The following is a 21,918-nucleotide window of genomic DNA, read 5'->3' as shown; positions in this document are numbered from 1 at the left end:
TTTCCCTGTCCTTCGGGCACATACTAATTTGGTTATATCTTGAGAAACCATCCATGAAGGACAGTAGAGCATGGCCTGTAGTGTTGTCTACCAAAATATCAATGTTCGGTAACGAAAAATCATCCTTCGGGCTGACCTGTTTAGGTCACGGAAATCCACACACATTCTGACCTTCCCGTCTTTCTTAGGGACTGGGACAATATTGGACAACCATTGAGGGTACTAGGTTACTTGGAGAAATCCTGCATTCCATTGTTTGATGACTTCTTCCCTGATCTTCTCACTCCATTCCGGTCGCATCCTTCTTAACTTCTGCTTGACTGGGCGAGCCTCCGGATATGTTGGTAGTTCATGTTACACAATCTTTGGATCGATGCCGGGCATATCCTTGTAGGACCAGTCGAAGACTTCCTCAAATTCCTTGAGGAGAGAGATCATTTGGGATGTTTCGTCATTGTTGAGAGAAACACCAATTTTAATTATTCGAGGGCATTGATCGGTCCCTATATTTACAGGGTGGGTGTCCTCTCGGACGGGTTGAGCTCTTCTTTGCTCCAATTGTTCTAACAGATTACGATGTTCTAAGACATTATCATCATCAAAAGAATAGGAAGAAGAAGAAGAAACATACTCAGAATCAGCAATTTCATTCATGATAAGAGGAAGAGTACAGACAGACCCAATGGTCTGGACATTTCCATCGGACTCAGATACAGACTCAGAGACAGACTTAGACAGGCCTATGCTAGAGCTGGTTACTACTTTAGACTCATTAATATGGAAATCTTCCATCATTCTTGCCCAGTTCGCTATGGATCCTTGGAGAGGTTGTATGAGAAGATGTGGTGCCGGTCCTTCTTCCTCTTCTTCAATGATCACCGCCACTTCGAACAGTTCGCCGATCCCTTGATCCCCTGTGACTTCCTTCTTGCTGGCTTGATCCAATTCCATGGCTATCCAGTCCACTTCGTTCTTAAAGAATATTTCAAGTCCTGGTAGACGTTCGCCCTGCTCTTGATTGAACCATGGTTCTAGATTTCCACAGTAACGGAAGTCTTCTCCCTCTTTCACGAAGTACCCGTTCAGAGTCTTGAAGTATGGCTCACCATTTGCAGCACTATTCTTCTGTCCTGTGGCTTTCTTCCTTGGGTTCTTCAGGTTAAACCCTAATCCACAACGGTTGGCATTGGCTGGTATCTCTGGGAATGCCGGTACCCCCTGTTGGTTTTTTCCCAATCCTAATCCAGGGAAATATTTCATCTTTTTCATAATCTTTACAGAGGCCTCGCTCCACATTGTCAGGAATTTTCCTAGACTCTGGTCTTCTTCACTTGCAGAGGCAGTACAAATGTGGCCTATTTCAAACCCACCCAGCTGCACTTCCTGCGAGGATGAACCGCCTACTTCAATGTTGGCCAAAATATGTACCATTTCTGGGTCTCCAAAGATGGTAATTACTTTCTGGTCATATATGAACTTCATCTTTTGATGAAGACTTGATGCTAGGGCTCCCGTTGAATGCAACCATGGTCTTCCAAGCAACATATTGAAGGATGCTTGAATGTCGATGACTTGGAAGTCTATGGTAAAGCAGGCTGGTCCAATCTTGACACTGGTGGTAAGAATCCCAATTACCTCCCTTCTGGAATTATCGTATGCCCTGATGGTTTGACTGGACGACTTCATCTTGTCTAGAGATAAACCCATGCATTTGACTACTTTGAGGGGCATTACATTGAGGGCGGACCCATTGTCTATCAGAACCTAGGGGACCTGATTCTTATTACATTCCACCGTAATGTAAAGCGCCCGGTTGTGATTCTTTCCTCCTGGGGGTAAATCCTCTTCTGAGAAAAAGAGTGACTGAATGGCATAAGTGGCCCCTACTATGTGAGATAATTCCTCAGGCCCCATTTCTATGGGCACTTGAATCTTGGTAAGAGCTTTCAAAATAGCTTCTCGGTGGGTTGGCGACGCCATTAACAATCCCCAGATTGAGATATTAGCTTGGGCTTTCTTCAATTGGTCTAGTACTCGGTTTTTTGGCTCAATAACCGTCGTTGATTGGCTAGACCGATATTTTTCCACTGTCAACTCTTTATTCTTGAAGTTTTGGCCACTCCTGGTTTCCGCCACATCTGACTCTCTTTCTTTAATGACCAACTGAACTGGGCAAAAGTCTCCATCTTCTTCGTCACTATCAGTGATGATAAGAGGACCCTTGGGACAAATTTGGGTTTTACCTTCTTCACCAGATAAGGCCTTAATAGACTTTCGGGCTTGATTTAGGATTCCTGATAGGGTTTCTTGCTTTTTAGCAACCTACTGGACTGTATGAGATTCTTCTGGTATCAATTGGCTAATGGCATGAAAGGCTTCCGAAGCCGCTTAATACATCTTTCTTGCTTCCGCCAATGACTTATAGAAGTTACGATCCTTCTTTTCTCCTTAAGAAACTGAACTTTCGGACCTCTCTTCCGGGCTTGAAATAACTGGATGGATATTCCCTGTTGGGTCATTTATTGCCCCTCCCTCATTAACATGACACATATGGAAAGCATCATGTGCTCTGGCCCACGTACGGTATTCTCTGTTACCTTGATACGGAGACGGGGGAGGAGTCCCACATAGGTCTTGTGCCAAGGCCAAAGTTAGCTTTATAGAGTTTTCCAAATGACGAATTGCTTAAGGGAGCGCCCACTGTTCTCTAACAAGTTCCAGCTGTTGAAGCTCCTCCTGGTACTTATCATCCAAGACCACCGTTCTCATGAGCATTCCCTGGATTTTATCCACATTCCGGTGGATCTTGTTTACCTGAAATGATAAGTCCCATGGTGCAGGTCCACAAATGTTCTCATACTTCTCCAGACGCGTCCTTGGTTGCCAAAGTTCCTCATCCTCCGTTTCTTCTTCCCCTTCAGACTCTTCATCATTGGATTCCTCTGATGCAGATTCTTGCTCACTTTCATCTTCTTCAGATGATTGTTCTTCTTCCAACGGCTCTTCCCCTTCATCATCGATGTCCATGGGAAAGATACCTCTGGTGGGGTCAATCTGAAATTCCCCAAGGTTGATATCATTGATCCATGCGTCCCATGTTTCACTTCTTCGGGGTGGATCCGGATAGGAGAATGAATATGAATACAAGACCAAGTCTTCTGGAGGAGTTCCAAACAGATCACAAGTCAAAGCATTGACTAACCAAGTCATGTTTTTTAGCTCATGGAGGGTTCGAGCTAGTACATCACTCTCACTTAGCATCACCAAGCTCTCACAACGTGCTGCGAAGTTACTACACACCAGATTTGGAAATAGAGAAGTAGCCTTGTACAGGATCTCTTGAGTATTGGTGGAAACATCGAATATATCTACGACCTGGTAGAAGGCGCTCATGCTCTAACGCTCGAAATCTTCTCTGGACACCGTCCAATCGCCTCTGGGAACCTCTGGAGATGATATCTCCTCATCATCTCTGCTTTCATCCTCATCTGATGATATGGGTTGAATAAGGCTGGTAGGATCATTATTATCATCGATTCCGATGTTATTTACCCAATCCATCACTTCTACTCCTTCGTCCTCCATCGTTGGACTTTGCTCGGCATACTCTATCCATCCCTCGTGAATTTCTCGATCGTCTTCCTCATCTGAGCTATTATTAGTATCCCCCCTATATAGACAAGAGAGACTTCTTTGGTCAGAGCTTGTCCAATAGCTAGTGCTGAGACTGCTTTAAGGAGCTGAGGTGTGACTCTAGTGATTTCAGTCCCTTCTTCTTCTTCAGGAATCAGGTGACATATTTCGAATGATGAGAAACCATACTTGCACAATGGTATCATTGTCTCGAGACCCTCTAATCCATACTCCAAGAAATCCAACTTTCGAAGCCGGTTGACGGATGCTATACCTCTGCCTTGATCATATGGTTGCCCGCCTGTTCGAATATTCCCATCACAGTTGGTTCGGGAGTAGTAAATGCAAACCTGCATCCTTTCTGCCCGGGCTTGCCGTGACTGCTCATCTCTTCCTAAATACCACGGGATGGGCTGGATCAATGTAGTAGGATCTTGGAATGGTGTCTCTTCCTGCAACATATTTACTGACCCTGTAGATGACTCTGGGGAATAGGTCCCCTTCACCAGTGGTTGTGAGATTTTCCATGCAGGTATCTGGTATTCTACCTATGTGGCATCTTCTGACCTTGGATGATAGAAAGGGGAATCGGGCCGATCCACTTCCTGAGACACCTCTTATCGAATCTGTGGTTCTTTTTCCTCATTAAGTTTCTTGGTCAACATTGTTATATAGACGTGTGCCTTCATTAGCTTCCTCTTCCTGACTGGATGAATCAAAGTGGTAGGATCTGCTTGCTCGGTATCCTCTTGAAGCATGTTTACTCCATGGTTAGGCAGAGGATTTGTGGTGACATTTGGCGGCTGCTTCTTCTGAAGTTCAATTTTGCCCTCGTCAATCAAGTCTTGGATCGCATGCTTAAAAGCTAGGCATCTATCCGTATGATGGCCTTGTTGGTCGTGGTAATGACAAGATGCATTGGGCTTATACCAGGTAGGTGGATTGTTCAAATCCACAGGCCTAGGAGGAACTGAATTGATCATTCCCTGCTTCTTAAGCTTGGTGAATAACAACGAGGGTGTCATTCCTGCAAAGTTGAAATTCCTCCTGGATGCTTCAGATTCGGTTTGGATCACAAGAGGGGTGGATGTTACAACTACCACCTGGACTTCTGCCGCCTGGCTGCTTTTCCCTACAGTATTTCCTCCTTTGGCTCTTGGGTTTTTCCTCGCCGAATAGCTTCCTGATGCTTCTCGGGTCATACCCTGATTCTGTCTTTCTTTGAAGATCTTATCTTCAATCTTCTTCCCAATTGTCATAAGAGCATCAAATGTTTTGATGTGCTGGTAGTATATCTTCTCACGGTACTCCCCGTACAGATTTTCTAACAATATCTCGACCTGCTCCTCCTCAGTAGGGCGGTTTCATATCTTTGCAGCCTTCTCTCTGAACCTCATGATGTAATTTGAAAATTCTTCACTTGGTTCTTGCCTCAAGGTTTCCAATTCTCTTCGAGTAATATCCATCTCGGTGTTGTATGAATATTGCTTAGTGAAAGCTTTAACCACAGAGGCCCATGACTGGGTTTGAGTGTGATCAAGCTGGGTTAACCACCTCAAAGCAGATCCGGCCAAAGAATACAAGAACGCCTGTCCCATTTGGTTTTCAGAAAGTCCCCATGATCTGGCAATGGTGGCAAAAATCTTGAGATGAGCCCTAGGATCTCCCGATCCGTCGAACTTATCCAATTTCCATTTGAAATCTTCGGGGATTTTCCCCTCGGGAAAGAACACCAGGTCTTCCTCATCTTTTTCTTTGACTTTGCCCTTGACAACCACTTCCAACTCGGCTACTTTTTCTCTCATTTTCTTCTCCCGTTCAGTCTCAGGAGGGTCCATAGGGTGGTTATCTTCCCCTTCTTCTACTGGTATGATGATTGGAGTCTCAAGGGTTGCGGGGTTGGTTTTTCGGACTTCTTGCTCTACTGGTCTAGCTATGGATCCGCCCCTAGATAGTTCATTGACTGACTGAACTAGTTGTGCCATGAGTTGCCGCATTTTGGCCATGTCTACTTGCAGCCTATCCACTCGATCTTCGACGTGACTTTCAGACAAGTGATCCTTCGGAGGATTCATGTTACTCACAAGTGATATCTCAGAAGATGAACTAGAAGAATGAGAAGGAATCAGGGATCTTGAGGAGAATGGTGGGCTAGCTCGAGTCAACCTTCCGCCACGTCGGACCCAGATGGATAAGGACGGAATCGTGCTTCTACGAAAGAGAGAAGAATACCTAGTTTAGACTCTAAGAAGGCTAAAGAAGAATTTTATTTAATTTTTTTTTTTGTCCTTTTTTCCTTTTGAGTTTTTATGATTTTTTGGTATTTTATAACATTTGTTTCATATTATTTTATTATTTTATTCGACTCAAGTAATCGGAGTGGTCATCAGAGTTTCAACAGACTCCTTCTGAGACCAGACTTCGAATGCCGTCATTGCCTAAGCATTTTCGAACACAAAAAAAAAAAAAAAAACAAACAAAAGAAAGATCTTAGTTGCCGGGTTATTGACGATTATGTCTGGATTCAAAATGAGATGCCCTCCTTTTTTTTTTTTCGAGGGACATGTGAGGTTCCATTATATGGAAGTGGACTTCCATTTTTCTTTGAGGGACCATCGTGGGACTATGGAATTCCTTATCTTTGGTGGCATCTCATATCAAAACCAGGTTAATCGTCAAATGACCCTGAACTCGGTCTTTCTTACAGCTAACAAAGGTTAGTTTGTGTCGTACCCTAATCATATATGGTCTATTTTCCTACATGATGCATGTAATAGGTAGGCTTCCATAGGACAGAACAAGGTCACCCTTGACAGAACCGATATACCTATCGCTCGTGGTCGCGAATTGTAGGCACGTGGTTCTTTTGATATACCTGGAGAATAGGTCACACAAACTCAGAGTAATCGAGCTAGTGCTTTTTTTGAGTGGCAAAGCCACAACACACTAGTGAATACCCTCGCCGGTGATTCTAAACTTGTACAGTAAATATCAAGGGTTGTAGCTTCACCGCGAATTACCCATGACTACTCATGGGGTCCAATGACTAACTACGGGGGTAAGAGGGGTTCCCATGCAGTGTGTGTGTGCAAGAAAGTGGTACAGGAAGCGGCTATCATCTGATCTCAGAGTACTTAGTATGACGTGCCTCACCTCCCCGAGGGTAAAGGCACGACAGGGAGTACCCTCGCCGTTTGATTTCACTTTGAGCACTATGCATGATGCGGTTAGTACACACAAGGGTTAGCCAGACAAATATATTATGGTATTTATTTATTTATTTATTATTTTGTTTTGTACATTTTTTTTTTATTATATTTTTATTATTATTATTATTATTATTATTATTTTTTTTTTTTTATAAAAGTTTAGAGAGAACATTCTGTCATTTATTGATAGCACCTATTTAGAGAGTTTGACCTCAGGCGGACATTTGTTCGCCAATTCCCCAGTGAAGTCGCCACTGTAAGTACCGTGGTCCCTCGGGACGAGGGTTTCCTCAACCCTTATGGTATATGGCGACGTAAGGTTTTGGGAGATGTATGGTGTGTGCGTATATGTATATGGATAATATTATCAATGTATAACATTGATAAATAGGGGATTGGGATCATGCATTAAAATATGCTAATATAATGTGAAGTTGCCACCTAGGGTTAGGGCCTAGGACCCATTAAGTGTAGCCCTACCCGTTGTGAGCGGAATCAGACTACATGACTCCATATGGTCCGACCAAAGGTCCGGGTAAGGGGTCAAGTTACGAGTGTGGGAAGGTGTTAGGCACCCTTCTCGTCCGGCCGAAGCCGGTCTCTCTGTGTTAGATGCTACATAAGGACAAATGTTCTCTCTCTTTTATTACGGGGATGGGAGATATTATGGACTACATTTAGATGCTATGAATTGAACTAAAGCATAATAAACTACATTACATATATGGAAAATGCGGGCTAAAACGATGAAATATGAAAGGACTACATTGAATCAACAAAAATGCAATAATTATACCTGTATGGTTGTATTCCCCTGGCTCAGGGGAGATAGACGAATGGACTGACGCCGATTCTTTCTCGGCAGAGTAACGGCTCTTTCAAGTGATTTGGAGAGAGGTAAATAGACGAAATAACGTTTGTAATAAAGGAGTTTTGATGGTTATCCATGCACAGAGGGGATAACAACGCCAAGGAGCAAAAGCGCTCTATACTCAGAGGGACAATCGAAGGATCTGTCCGCCACAAGAAAACTTCAAGCACTCACACTCTCATGAGAGAAGGAGGAGAAATGAGGGTGAAAAGGGAGGAAAAGAGGCTAGGAATCACTTGGGGAGGGTCTCTCCACCCAAAATTCCTTGGGAAATGTGGGAGGGGACCCTCCTATTTATAGGGAGGGACCCCTTCTCTCTCCTGGCCGGATAAGTCCTCCATGGCGCGGTGGAGATGTCCACGGTGCCGTGGGGGACTTTTCCACTGCGCCGTGGCCTGCTAACGTCACACCCCCTCATGGCGCTGTGAAAATCTGGTACACATCCCCACGGTGCCGTGGGAAGGTACCCACGGTGCCGTGGGAAGGCGTCCACGGCGTCGTGGGAAGAGTCCACGGCGTCGTGGGAGCGCAGTGCCATTTTTCCTTATTTTTGGTCCTAAAATGGGCCATTTTGTGCTCAGTATGGTTCTTGGTCTTATGGGTCAGGTATCTTTGGGTCTAAAAAGAGGGAGAGTGCGTCGTCCATCGTCCATGTCCCGTTGTCATCATCGCCAATTAGGGGGTGACAAAAATCAGCGTCTACAGAGATTTTGTTAAGAGAAATTTTATAAGAGAGTTATCATGGATGGCCAAGGTAGGTAGCATGTAGTAGGATAGGATAGGTGCGGTGGGCACTCCTACAACATGGTTCGAGGGAAGAGAATGTCTCCTCAGGGTGAAGATGGTGTTTAAGGGACTAGTTGGGCATTGTTGGTCATTCAAGGAACTAATAATGATGGCGTGCATTGAGGGTGTGCAGAGTCAAGACTGGATCGAAGCCAATGTGGTCATTCATTCGACGACGGACTAACATTGAGGGTATGTAGGGTGAAGAATGAATTATTGGTCATTCGATGGACTAACATGAATGTTACGTAGGGTGAAGAATGGAGTCAAGGTCATTTGAGGGACTAATGTCGTAGGGTCCAAGCCATAACTAGGTATAGTTGAGGGACTAGCAACATAGGGTGAAGAATGATGTCAAAGTGGTTTTCCAACAAGTTTTCTAGGTAGCTATAATAAAATCCGAGGTGGAGATTGTTGGGTTTGGCATCTTTTATCTTGATTGGTTGATGGGTTTGGTTCAATGGTTCAGTTGAGTTGTCAATCAGGGTCTTCGAATAGGAAAGGTGGAGAGACAGGAAGTAGTAGAATTTTCCAAGAGAATGAAGTCATCAAAGAGGTGAAGTCTTCTAAAAAGTGGAATCTCCAAGAGATTTGAGTCTTCCAAAGGTAGAAGAAAAACCCAATGAAAGGAGAGATGTCTACCATGATGGGTAGAGAGTATCCAAGATGTGAGGATCCAAGTGAAAGTCCATGCGATACAACATGAGGACAACGTGTATACAAGGACTAAGTGAGGATCAAAGAGTGAATGCGAAGAGAGAGAAGGGTGTACAAGGGGTAATGCAATCTCGTTGGAAGCTACGGATCAAGAGAGTTAAGAACACACTCTACCAGGTGTGCAACCGAGTAACACTAGCACAAAAGAGAAAGAAAAGCAACAGGGAAAAAGCTACACTTCTTCTAGACTCTATTGAAATTCTATGTGGTTTTAAGGGAAAAGCTGGAACTCTTCAAAGATGTAGCGAAACTCTTCTAGGTTTATAGGCTTATACACTCTAGGTGTCTGCTCCAATAAAATTCAATTATTCTATTCAATCAATATTCTCTATTGAAAGCATTACATTTTGTAGACACTGAATTTTGTCACCCCCTGGTGATGATGACAACAGGACACGGACAGACATCGGTATCTCTCTCAAGAAGGACTCTTGTCCCTACATCTGAACCAAATCACCCTAAACATCCCTAAAATGGCTTATCAGACCCTTTTACTAAACGCTGAAGGAGGTACTGCTCACCCTCCCCCACCACGGCCCAAAAGGACCAAGTCCATAGGCCCAAGGATCCCATTTAAGGCCCAAAAGGATTGAAAAAGTGGTACTATGCTCCCATAGCGCCGTGGGCTCCTTCCCACGGTACTATAGGGACGTGTACTTGATTTCTATGGCGCCATGAAGGGGTGTGACATCAGCCTGATGACGTCACACACGGCACCGTGGAAAAGTCCCCCACGGCGCCGTGGACATCTCCACGGCGCCATGGAGGACTTATCTGGCCAGGGCTGAGGGTCCCCCCTCCCTTATTTTTCAAGGTTTTTAGGGCCAGGGGACCCTCCACAGGCGATTTCTATCCCTTTTCTGCTCCTTTTTCCTCCTTTTCCTTTCTCTCTCTACCATGAGTGTGTGAGTAAGTAAAGTCGTTTCGGTGGGGTAGATCCTTCGATTACCCATCCGAATTTAGAGCGATTATGCTCTTTGAATTGGTAATCCCGTCAGTTTACGGATAACATAAAAATCCCTTTTGCAGTCGTTACTCTGTCTGCATACAAATAACAAGAATCCCTTATATAGCTGTTACTCTACCCGAAGTTTGAATAGCGAAACCCATCTCATATAGTCTTTACTCTGTCCGACAAGAGAGAGACAATCCGATCGTCCGTCTCCACCTAAGCCGTGGGACATCACATATTTCGCACTCGGTACGCTTTCATTTATTTCGTGTATTTCTTGACAGGTATCTATATCTTTCCTTCTTATTACTTTTGGCATAATATAGATAATTAAAGTAACTCGTTTTAGTGTATATAGTAAATGATTTTTCTTTCTTTGTCATGATTAGTGCATCATAACTTAGCCTTACATGTTAGTATAGGATATATTATTAAGGGAGAATACTCGAAAACCAGCATCTAGTAGAAAGACCGATTTATTTGGGTGAGGTGGGTGCCTAACACCTTCCCACCCTCGTAACCTGACTACTTACCCTGAATCTCTGACTAGACCATATGGAATCACGTATCCCTTTCCGCTAACCCCGGATGGGGCTACACCCATTGGGTCCTAGGCCCTAACCCTAGGTGGCGACTCCATTTCTTTATAAAGCATGATCCCAATCCCCATGATGATATATCAGAACGATACGCCGTTATTCATCGAAGCCAATCTTTGTCACCATAAGGCTGAGGAACCCTCATCCCGAGGACCACGGTACTTACACATTTAAATTAAAAATAAAATCAAAACCTTAATTGCTATTAACCTATGGCTTAGATTAAACAATACAAATCTAAATTCTAAAGTTGAGAATTCATACAGAAAATAAACCTAAACAATATAACCTTTACTAAGGTAGGTTCCTAGGCACACAATTGATTCCTAAAAATAGCTTAAACAATATATGGAGAAAGCAATAAAAGGCCTCTAAGGTTGCTTCATAGTCAATCTTTGTTCCAAGAATTGAAGATATGGAAATATTCTTTAGCTATCACTCTCCATAATGGCCACCAAGCTAAGATCACCTTCTGAAAATAAGAGATAGAAATATTGATATTTCCATAGTTTAAGAGTCTCCATATATTCTCCAAAATCTTCCATGTTTGCAATTAAAGACATACCAAAAAGAATCCAAAAGAAGCTGAGGTGGTGTGGCAATCTCCATACTCAAGCAAAGAACCCTTGAAGAATTTGTCGAATTGGTGAGGGCTTCTAGAAGCCTGATGAGTCAGCCTGCTGATGATGCAAGAAGGGGCTATTGATGTGGACTTGCCAAGCAGGGCCTGCGTCATACCCTCTAGTTTGAGAAAGAGTTCTTCCTCGAACTCTTGTTCCGATCAATGATGCTCCTCGTCTGCTGGAGACGAAAGAAAAAAATCAAGCAAATTCATTGTTGGTTTCTCCAAATTGAATATAATAGAATTTGTATTACTAGTTTTAAATTTGATAATGGTAGCAATTGGTGTGTTCACACTCTGACTTGTTGATGAGGCTCATGCCACAAATAAATTGGAGTAGAGACATGAAAGTAGTAAAGACCAAATAGGATCATCATACGTATTGGCAATGGCGAACCATTGGAATGAGAGGGGACATGGTTGTTACTTTACTTGTAGTAGAACAATAGAATACATTAGTCTCGATCTGTAGAGGTGAGTAGAATACATCAAAGTTTGGTGTTGGTACCTCGTAGTGATGCAGGTAGAAATCATATTGTTCTTTTGAAACATAATTTGATTCAAGACTTTCAAAACCACCGTATTCATCGCCATACTCATCCTGGTACTTGCCGAAAATTGGGGTTTTACTTAAATTAGCCTGATTAAAGAACCGCTCATAAGCGACATCCTTCATCATCATCTGAACTTCATTCGATGAAGTCAAAGAACACAACTCAAAAATAGCAGGTAACAAGTCCACATTGTTGTCATTGTCGTTTGAAGGAGATTCTATGAAGTCTGGTGTAACATCGTTAATGTTCATATTCTTTTGTGGTGTAATCCATTCAAGGTATCTATATTGATGAGTACTCCTCGTACGAACAGATCTATGACTCTTCAAGGAAGAAGAGTAGGCTTTAGACATCTCCTTGGTTGGATTTGAATGTTGTGAGGCTTTCCTTACTCTCTCTATCTCACGAGTCAAGTAGGTAATTTGTTGCGAAAGTTATAAATTCTTTTTCTCAAGAGTCAACTCAGCAAGTCGTTGTCGAAGTTGCATGTTCTCTTCTCTTACGTTAACGTCCTCCACAAGAGTTGTATGTATACTTCTTAGCCTAAACGCCATCACAATTTTTTGCACTCCTCCGAAGCTCTGATACCAAATAATGGAGCCTTGTTGGAAGTTATGAATCGAGAGAGTCAAGAATACACTCTACCAGGTGTGTAACCAAATAGCACAAACACAAAAGAGAAAGAAAACACAAGGAGGGGGGGGGGACTATAGTTATTCTAGACTGTAGTGAAACTCTTTGTGGTTTTAAAGGGAAAGTTGCAACTCGTCAAAGATGTAGTGAACCTCTTCTAGGTTTCAAGGTTTATAAACGCGAGTCTTCTCCAAGCAAATTCAATTCTTCTATTCACTCCCATCATTTCAATTGAAAGTATTACATTTAAATAAAAAAAAAATTGAAACCCTAGTTACTATTAACCTACGATTAAGATTAAACAATAAAAATTAAATCCTAATATTCGTAAAAAAAAATAAACTTAAATAAGGTAAACTTACTAAGGTAGGTTTCTTGGCACACAATTTATTCCTAACAATAGCTCAAACAAAATATGAAAAAAGAAATAAAAATCATCCTCTAAGGTTGCTCCATAGTTGGTGGCTTCTAGCTTGCTCTTCCAATCAATCCTTTTTTCAAAAATTGAAGATATAAAAATATTATTTAGTCCATAATTGCTACCAAGCTAAGACCACCTTCTAAAAATAAGAGATGGAAATATTGTTATTTTTATATTTTTAGAATCTCCATATATTCTCCAAATTTTCCATGTTTGCTAGTAAAGACATGCCAAAATAAATAATGGAAGAAGAATCCAGAAGAAGCTGAAGTAGCAATCTACATAGTCAAGCAAAGAATCCTTGAAGATTCTTTCAAATTGCTGAGGGCTTCTAGAAGGTCTATAAGTCAGCCTGTTGATGGCGCAAGGAGGGGTTGCTGATCTGGCCTTGCTGAGCTAGGCCTACATCAAGGGGGCTTGGGTTTGGGTATCAAATTTTAGTAACACATCTATTAAATGTTAGTTACTTCTTTCTAGATTATCACTAATATTTTCAAGAACGTTTTTTAGAGCCCAAACACAGGGAACATGGGAAGAGAGAGAGTGAGAGAGTTCGAAGCATATGCGTTGGTGCTAGAACTAGATGGTGAAAACGAAAAACATGGAGGTGCATTTGCCTGAAGAGGAGAGCTGCTCATGGCAGGTCGACTAATGACATGAGCTGGAGAATGAGAAAATGGAATGGGAAAAAAATCGCATTCCAGAATGGGCCGCATTCTAAGTTGCATTCCAAGGATTTGAGAATAGAATGTTTACCAAACAACATTTTTTACAACTGAGAACATGTTCTTGATCTAGAACCGCATTCAGAGAATGCATACCAAACACAGCCTTGAGGTTTATTTTCATTGAAGAACTAGACCTTCACAATTTCAAAGCTGCCTAGTTCTATTGAAACAAATGTAACAACTCCTGAAAGAAAACAAGAAAAAAGAGAAAAAATAGGTGTAGAGATAAAATAGGAAAAGATATGGTTGCTCCTAGTTTGGAGGTAGCCAACCTCTTACTTGTTAGAACATCTGTTTATCATTCCAAAGTCTCGCTTCCATTAGATAGAGCCAACTATAAATAAGTATTACAAATACAATTACTTGTTAGTTACATAAACTATCCATTCCTTACTTTTCTCTCTAGCTAACTCATCCAACTTCTCTCCATTACTAACCACAACTCACAACAACCACTCCTAATCAGTTATATTCCATACTCCACAACATATGCATGTACCACATTCCTAAAGAGAGAAAAAATTGAACCAAGGATATCAATATCAAAATACATATGCAATTTATGTAACTGAACCCAAATCTATCACAGTATATATGGGTAAAAAGAACTTTGTTAACAGGAATTTCATGATGTCCTAGGTAAATCCATGAGGATGTGAAATGACCACCATGACCCTCTCGTTGGATGCTTGTGTACACGCATGCTCACATTGTCCCCATGCTGGCATAGGAGCCACACAACCTATTAGCAAACCCCTTTCCTAACAAAAAAATAAATTTTGGAACATATTTGCCCTTTATAAGAGCCGTTCCACAAATAGGAGATTGGATATAGATATTTGAAACCATACAGATCAGAGCGGATCCGATACAGATATTTGAAACCCTTGTCAATTGAGCAGCCAGTTGATTCCACTTTAATTTAAGGGATAAAGTTCTCTAGATTGAGGGCGCAGGGTATGCCAGACACATGGCGACATGGGGTAGGCAAAATGACCGGCCCATCCCATGGATGACCGAAACACCCCGCCCATCAATCCATGTTCCATCCCATGTGTTTGGGCGCAGCATGCAGCCAGATGCGTTCTCGGACTGAGAATATGGGCCCTTAATTTAAATACTTAAAAAGCAAGAAAGGGAATTCTTGTTCGGAGAATAGGATGGATGGTGTACGCCTACATACGGAAATTCCTTTTGCAATCTAATTAGAGAACCATGTCGTTTTTTGGTTTTTTGGTTAAAAGAGAACCCAGTGCTCGCAATCGTATATGTCCGTCCCTTACATTACAGAACCGGGCAGCACGGAACAAAGTTGGGAAACAAGGGAAAAGATGAAGCTAGAAATAAGACAACCATCGTCTCTCTACCTTGTTCTTCAACAAAACGTAGCAGACTCTTTCCATCTCACCTAATTCTCCATTTCCGTGTCAAACTATTTCTATATATCACTTTTCTTAGGATTCAGAAAGACGGTTTTCTTGACTGAGGTTTAAAAATAAAAATTGGAAGAAAAAGAATCAAGAATGATTCCAAGCCTCTTACGTTGTACCTATCCTTTCCTGCAATATTCTTTTTCACTCTATTTGTGTCATGTTATAGAATAGATTAAAACCAAGCTATGAGATAATTAAAGTCAAATAAATGGACCGATAAGTCCAAGAATCAAGCTAATGTGCAATTCTTCTGTATTCATAGACAGCTAATTTGGACAAAATTATTCAATTTGAAATATGACAAGAAAGAATGAAATCGTGTTTTAATCTTCCCCGGCCACCAACCCCGAAAAAAACCTGTATAATCTCTCTCTTCTTTTCCCACTGAAAATGAAGAAACCCTAAAACAAATTAAATATAAACCAATCGGAAGAGGTGGTAAAAGAAAAAAAAAAAAAAAAAAAGGACAACATTAATTCCCTGCAAAAGTAGAATTGGTGAGTTTATTGCTATTGTTGTTGCTGTTTGTGGTAGGGGTGTTGCCACTGACAGTATTATTATTACTGTCGATGTTATTATTGTTACTGTTATCATTGTTGTTGTTGCTTTGTTGCCCACCGCCAATGATAGATGATATGGCCGCTGCCAGAGCGGCGGTGAAGTTGGGATCCGCTGTGATGGCAGCAGTGGCGGCACTCACTGCGTCGGCAAGTGAAGGCGCCGCCCCTTGTTGGGTCTGTTGAGGTGGCGGTTGAGGGTGTTGCTGGTGGGAGAACTTTGAAGGGTCCATATCCTGAGAGATTTGAAGGCCAGAGAATTTCGACTGATTGTAGAGGTTTTGGCCAAAGACTTGAGCGAGAGGATGTGTTGATGCAACACCAAAGTTGTTGGCCGCTGCTGCTGCTGATGGGCCGGGAGGGAAGGGGACATGGAACTGTGTAGGTGGCCTTTGGAACTGCAAAGGGTTGGGTGAGTTCGTTAGATCCAATGTCACAGTTGGGAAAGGTGCCGAAGCTGAGATGGTAGCCATGCTTGACGAGCATGGTAGTAGCGTTCTTGCCAGGAAATTCGAGTTCATTAGCCCATCGGTGCTCGACATCGAGCCCGATAGCAGCATACATGCTGCCGCCGATGTGGTCGATGCCATTGCCATAGCTGCAGGAGGGAGTGGGTGGTTGTGGGTTCCTTCGTAGGTTGTTATGAGGATTGATCTATCTTCTGCACATCTCTGGACCTGTTACCAATGTGATAAATCATGTTAGTTTGACTGATACACAAAAAGCTTCAAAGCTGATGAAACGCGTTAAATCAAATCCTTTAATCTATCTCATACTGGTCTGACTCAATCTAGTATCTATTACACTAATGAATGGAAATCCATTAAACACATAAGAAGAGGGCATACTTGTTTGCGAACGGGACAACCAGCAGCCATGGTGCAGCGATAGTAAGCTCTAGGGCAAGGGTTTCCTTTCGCCATTTTCTGCCCATACTTTCGCCATTGGCATCCATCAGTGATCTGAAAGGGGAAAAGGGCAAAAAAAAAATCAAGTTCCAATCAATTAACTAATAACTAATGAACCAAGAATCAAACAGTTAAGAAGTGATTTGCTTATTACCATGGGTGCTTCAGATCGAGCACGAACTGAGACACGGGCTTTCCTCATGGTTGCTTCTGTAGACTGATCAACGTTCTTTGAAGCATTCAATTTGGGGACTTTGTTAGCTACCCATCCTTGCGATGCTTGGTCTGGACTCTCTTCCCTACCAACACTACTTCCTTCTCCAAACTCACTCTTCTCTTGTTGTTCGAACGGGACAATCTCACTGTTACCACCACTATTCTTTTGAGATATATATTCCTTAGACGCCACCTCCAAATTGTTGTGGGGAGACCCAGAACGGTCTTGGCTATGACCTTCAGATGAAGACTGAGATGGCTCTTCCGTTTCAACCGTCCCTGATGGCCCCATATCCATGAACTGTCCAGGCACCATGAATCCTCCTCCTCCTCCTCCACTCCCCCCACTCCCCTCATGTTTCTTCTCTTCCACTTTCCCCTCTAACATCTGAAAGCAACATACCCACCAACCAATTTCATTACTAACGCAGAATAATTAATAATCTCATATCGGATATGAGTAGTCTAATGTAAAGATTTATATATATTTAAGCACTCTTTCCTTGACGGCTAGCTTTTAAAGATGAGTTCTACCTAAATCCCAACAAATGAATTACGGATACTAACCTCGTGTTCTTGGGTGGTTTCGGGCTTGCGTTTCTGTTGCTGCTGTTGTTGCATCAGTGTAATGAGATGCATCTGTAGATTGTTGTAGTTGTTGCTGACTTGATTAACCATCCCTCGCAAACGTTGGTTCTCTTCGTTCATCCGATTCAGTTCGGCTTGTAAAACAGCTAGCTGAAACAAATAATGCTCTTTAAGTGGAAATTGATACCAATTTAGATTCAAAATTAAATGAGTATCCAATCTTCTTACCTCACTCTTAGCTCGTTTATCTTCTGCATTGGGAGATATTCCGTCATCTACCGTCGATTCGCTACCGGTATTTCCAGTGAGAAGGTGTAAACCAGTCTAAAAGAGGCAAAAAAATAAGAACTCAATAATTATGATTAGTAGTGCCAGTGTTGTTTATTAAATGTTTCAATGCTCACATTTACATCTAAATCGAAACGTGAGGCGGCGGCGGCGGCGGCGCCACCATGAGAATCCTCTTCCTTGACGTTGACGGTGGATGCTTTAGCCTCGTATTCTTGGGACCGATTCCTATCGGAAAAGAAGTCCATCTCATCATGGACGGCACGTCTACCGTCGGCGACGGTGGATACCGGAGTAGCTTGATCATCTCTATAGTTGAGGTTGACGGGAAATCCAATACCAGAGAAACGGTTGTTAGGAGAGTCATCCATGAGTTCTGGCTTCTTGTTCCACTTGGTCTTCAAGAAAGGGTTGATGGGTGTTGGTTTGGTGGCGAAGAACCTAATTGGATCAGAATCAATGGAGAGTCTCCCTCCTTTGTCCATAAATCAAAGAAGAGAAGAGAAGAGAAGAAGACGATTGAAGAGTAAAGGATTGAGGTTCTTAGAAAAGGAAGAAGAGGAGAGAGAGTGAGCGGAGAAAGAGGAAGAGTACTGAGTCAGAGACTCGAGAGGTGAGAAGGTGTGAAGGCTGAAGTCTTTTACCGGTGCAATTGGCTCGGCAATAAAAAGGCTTCGGATGAAGACCGAAATGACTTTGGACTTTCTTCTTCTAGGAGAGGAGAAGAGAGAGAAAGCAAAGAGGTGACATCAGATGGTGCGTCAGGTGAGACAGCTGTCAGTGGGGACCACAAGGGTTTGGTTTTTTTCATATGTCATAGAAGGAGTATTTCCATCCACTTTGTCCCCACAAAGCTTCTTCTTCTTAATCAACATTTTCGTCAAAACCGGATTTGACTTGTTCTACATATCCACCGTTCCCGATTGGTGCGGCGCCTTCCACGTGAGGTAAGTAGAGAGAAAGCCCAGTCAACGAATTTGACGGCATGGCCCTATGACGACTTAGTGGGCCCTCTTTAACTCTCTTTCCTTTTGACCATGCCACGTTGGACTTGCCACATTTCACATATTTTATTTTTTCAGATCAGATCAGATCAGATCAGATCGGCCCGGCATCACTGTTGACTCCCTCTACTCCCTTGGTGGGACCGAGTCCTTCGCCCCTTGTTTAGACTGTTGTGACACACAGAAAATAAAATCTCTCTTTCTTTCTCTTTCTCTCTCTTTCTAATTAATGTAGAAAGCAAGGTACCATGGTAATGATTAGGTGTGTCGTTGTAGTACTAGACTAAGTTACAATCTATAATAATCTGATCGAACGATTAATCTGGTCCAGCTAATAAATTTCTCATCGTGGCTCAAGCCATGCATCGATAACACCGAGGATTAATGAGATTGAAAGTGGGTTTGAGAAAACTACTGGAAAAGTCACGCCCTCAATTATAGACAAACAGTATTTCATTTCCAAAAATGAAAGTAACTGAAAATCCAAATCCACATGATCAATCAATGTTACTGCTATTTATTTCCTCACTCCCTCTCTTTCTAGATGGAAAAAATTTATATTTTAACAAGATTGTTGTCGATGCAATAATTATTTACTAATTTGGATTGGATCCTCCAATATATGGTATTAGAGTACAAGTTTGTTTGTTGTTCTTTTTAGTTATCTATCGTGTAGAGTTAAGTATCTTAAGACTATACGAAAGCATTGAGATGTTGAGAGTAATAAAGGTATATTGTCATACTAATTCACTTATCTATCCACGTGTAGAGTTAAGTATCTTAAGACTATACGAAAGCGTTGAGATGTTGAGAGTAATAAAGGCATATTGTCATACTAATTCACTTTTGTCTTTGGTTTCTTCATATAATTGAGGAACTCACTCCACCTAATACCTCAAGGTTTTGGATTAGACCCTCCAATACAACATCCAATCAATTTGGTTTGTATAATAGAGGGAGAATTATAATAATGACCCTTGCTTAGATAGCTTGCAGCATTACCTTGCAGGAGGTAGGTCTAGGTTGGATCATCCACCACTCTCTTCTCCCCTCCCTTCAAGTTGTAGCCCTTGTGGCATTGCACCGTTTTCTCTCTCCCTTCTAGTTGTAGCCCATGTGCACTTCTTTTCAGATGATTAAAAAAGGGGAGAAAGAATGCTACTTGGTTGCATGGCTGGCACAGTTTCAATGCAGTCTTGTTTATAGTCGTCAGATTAGGATAATTTATTATGGACCGTTGGATCTAAGGTAATTATCAGTTTAATACTTAAATATTACTTTAATAATTAAATACTTGTTGAAAAGTTAACTAATTCTCATTTCTTCATTCTTCCCCCTTCGCAAAACACCACCCTTTGCAACCTACCAACCCACCCTCTGCAACCTCGATCCACCCCTATTCTTCCTCCCAACCAAGGTTCTAAAACTCGGGTTTCGACTAGGTTTCGATCAGCCAAAAAACGATTTCGTCTCGGTTTCGATCAAATCTCGATCGAAACTTGGGACTTTCTCCAGGCTAACTCGAACCTTGGTTTCGAGGCCCAGAAGTTATTTTTTTGCCCTGATTCTTATTGTGCTGTCTATTTTTAACATTTTAAACTCAATCCATACATTAGTTTCACATAGAGAACACTAAAAATAATACTTGTGGTTTTTATTCAAGTTTGATATTGTATATTGTTCTTGGACATGGTATCGAATAAGGTTTGATCGGAACATAACTCCTTCAATATAAATGAGATTTAAGTAATCTTAGATTTGTTAGAAAGCTTTGCTTTGATAGCTTTCCAACAAGTCCAAGATTGATTAAATCTGATTTATATTGAAGGAATTAAGTACCGGTCAAACTTAATTTGGTATGCGTGAATGTTGTCAAAATCGCTCTGAATGAAAATATTTTTTTGGACATCAAAACAAATGAAACTGCACTTTTGGTTTTTAGCAATGTTTTACCATATTAAGATTTATGGAATTTTTAAATTTGAGAAAAACCCTAGCATTAAAAAGTTGAAAATTACACTTACCGTTGAAAATCCAATTTTTGTTCTTACTTTTTTTCTTTTTGAAATTTGATTTTTTAACTATTTTTATTGGATTCAAATAGGGGGTATTTGCTTATTTATGAATAATATCTTAAGTAAATGAATACAAATCCATGTCCTAGTTTCGAGCCAAGTTTCCCCTAATTCAATGGGCATGTGTTGAAACCACCGAAATATGGTCGAAACCATCGAAACCCGGTCGAATCCAAGGATTTTATAAAATCCCCTTTCAACTCGTCTCAGAAACCTGCAAAACCAAGTTAACCCGGTGGTTTCGATAGGTTTCGGTCGAGTTTTTCTTCCATGCTCCCAACCCATTGCCTCACCCCATGGTCTTCCTCCCAATCAAACTTTCTCTACAATGTGGTTCCCCTGAAATTCGTCCCATCCGAAAACACTAATCTCTGCTCCTTCGACATGTCCATTCTGCAATGTGGTTTCGATATCGTGTCAGGATCGCTTCTCTGTTACATCGACGTCAACTTTCCCAACTCACCATTGCTTCACAGAATGGGATCAGGACCTTCAAGTTCATCCTACTTGCAGAACCAATTGCTACAATCAATTGTTTTGGTAGTAACTCTGCAACACGCGCATCATGTGGCATCTGAAGAACAAGGGTGGGTCGAGGTTGTAGAGGGTGGTGTTCTGCGAAGAGGAGGAAGAAGTGGATATTGGTTACCTGTTAAACCAATATCTAATTATTAAATTAGTATTTAATTATTAAATTAAGATTTACATTAGATCCAACGGTCCATAATAAATTATCTCAAACCGACGATTATAAACCAGGCTGCGTGGGAATTACGCTAGCCACGCTCAAGCAACATTCACTCTCCCTTAAAAAATAAAAAATAAATGGCAAGAAATCGTTGCTTGGTCGTGTAGCCCCTGCACCAGGGTGGGTGCCAATGAGAGCGCACACATGGGCATCAACATGGATGAGATTTTTAATTTCATGGATGATGAAAAGGTAATTTCTCACTCTCCTATTTTCTGGGCGCAAGAACCACACGACCAAGCAACATTCTTTTTCCCTAAAATAAAAATAATATAATATAAAACAATTGAAGTTGTATGATTAAGTTGAAACATTAAACAAAATTCAATTAAACTTCATAAGGCCTGATTTGGTATGATTTCTATTTCAATTAAAA

At 41.6% G+C, this 21,918-nt stretch overlaps 1 protein-coding gene across 1 annotated transcript; it reads right to left on the bottom strand.

The window, feature by feature from the left end:
• Nucleotides 1-15,379: 15,379 nt before the first annotated feature.
• LOC122641689 (probable WRKY transcription factor 31) lies at nt 15,380-18,241 on the bottom strand. The gene is made up of 6 exons (XM_043834975.1): nt 17,832-18,241; nt 17,656-17,751; nt 17,407-17,577; nt 16,778-17,227; nt 16,564-16,677; nt 15,380-16,392 (listed from the first exon to the last, which is right to left on the bottom strand). Exons 1-6 carry the CDS (start codon nt 18,198-18,200, stop codon nt 15,631-15,633), a joined length of 1,962 nt encoding a protein of 653 aa, XP_043690910.1. The 5' UTR covers nt 18,201-18,241; the 3' UTR covers nt 15,380-15,630.
• Between the last annotated feature and the right edge of the window lie 3,677 nt (nt 18,242-21,918).

Source organism: Telopea speciosissima, chromosome 10 (genome assembly GCF_018873765.1).
Source record: "Telopea speciosissima isolate NSW1024214 ecotype Mountain lineage chromosome 10, Tspe_v1, whole genome shotgun sequence".
In the NCBI taxonomy this organism is placed as follows: domain Eukaryota; kingdom Viridiplantae; phylum Streptophyta; class Magnoliopsida; order Proteales; family Proteaceae; genus Telopea; species Telopea speciosissima.
The sequence above is the reverse complement of the archived record's forward strand: the minus strand, read 5'-3'. Positions and strand labels throughout refer to the sequence as shown.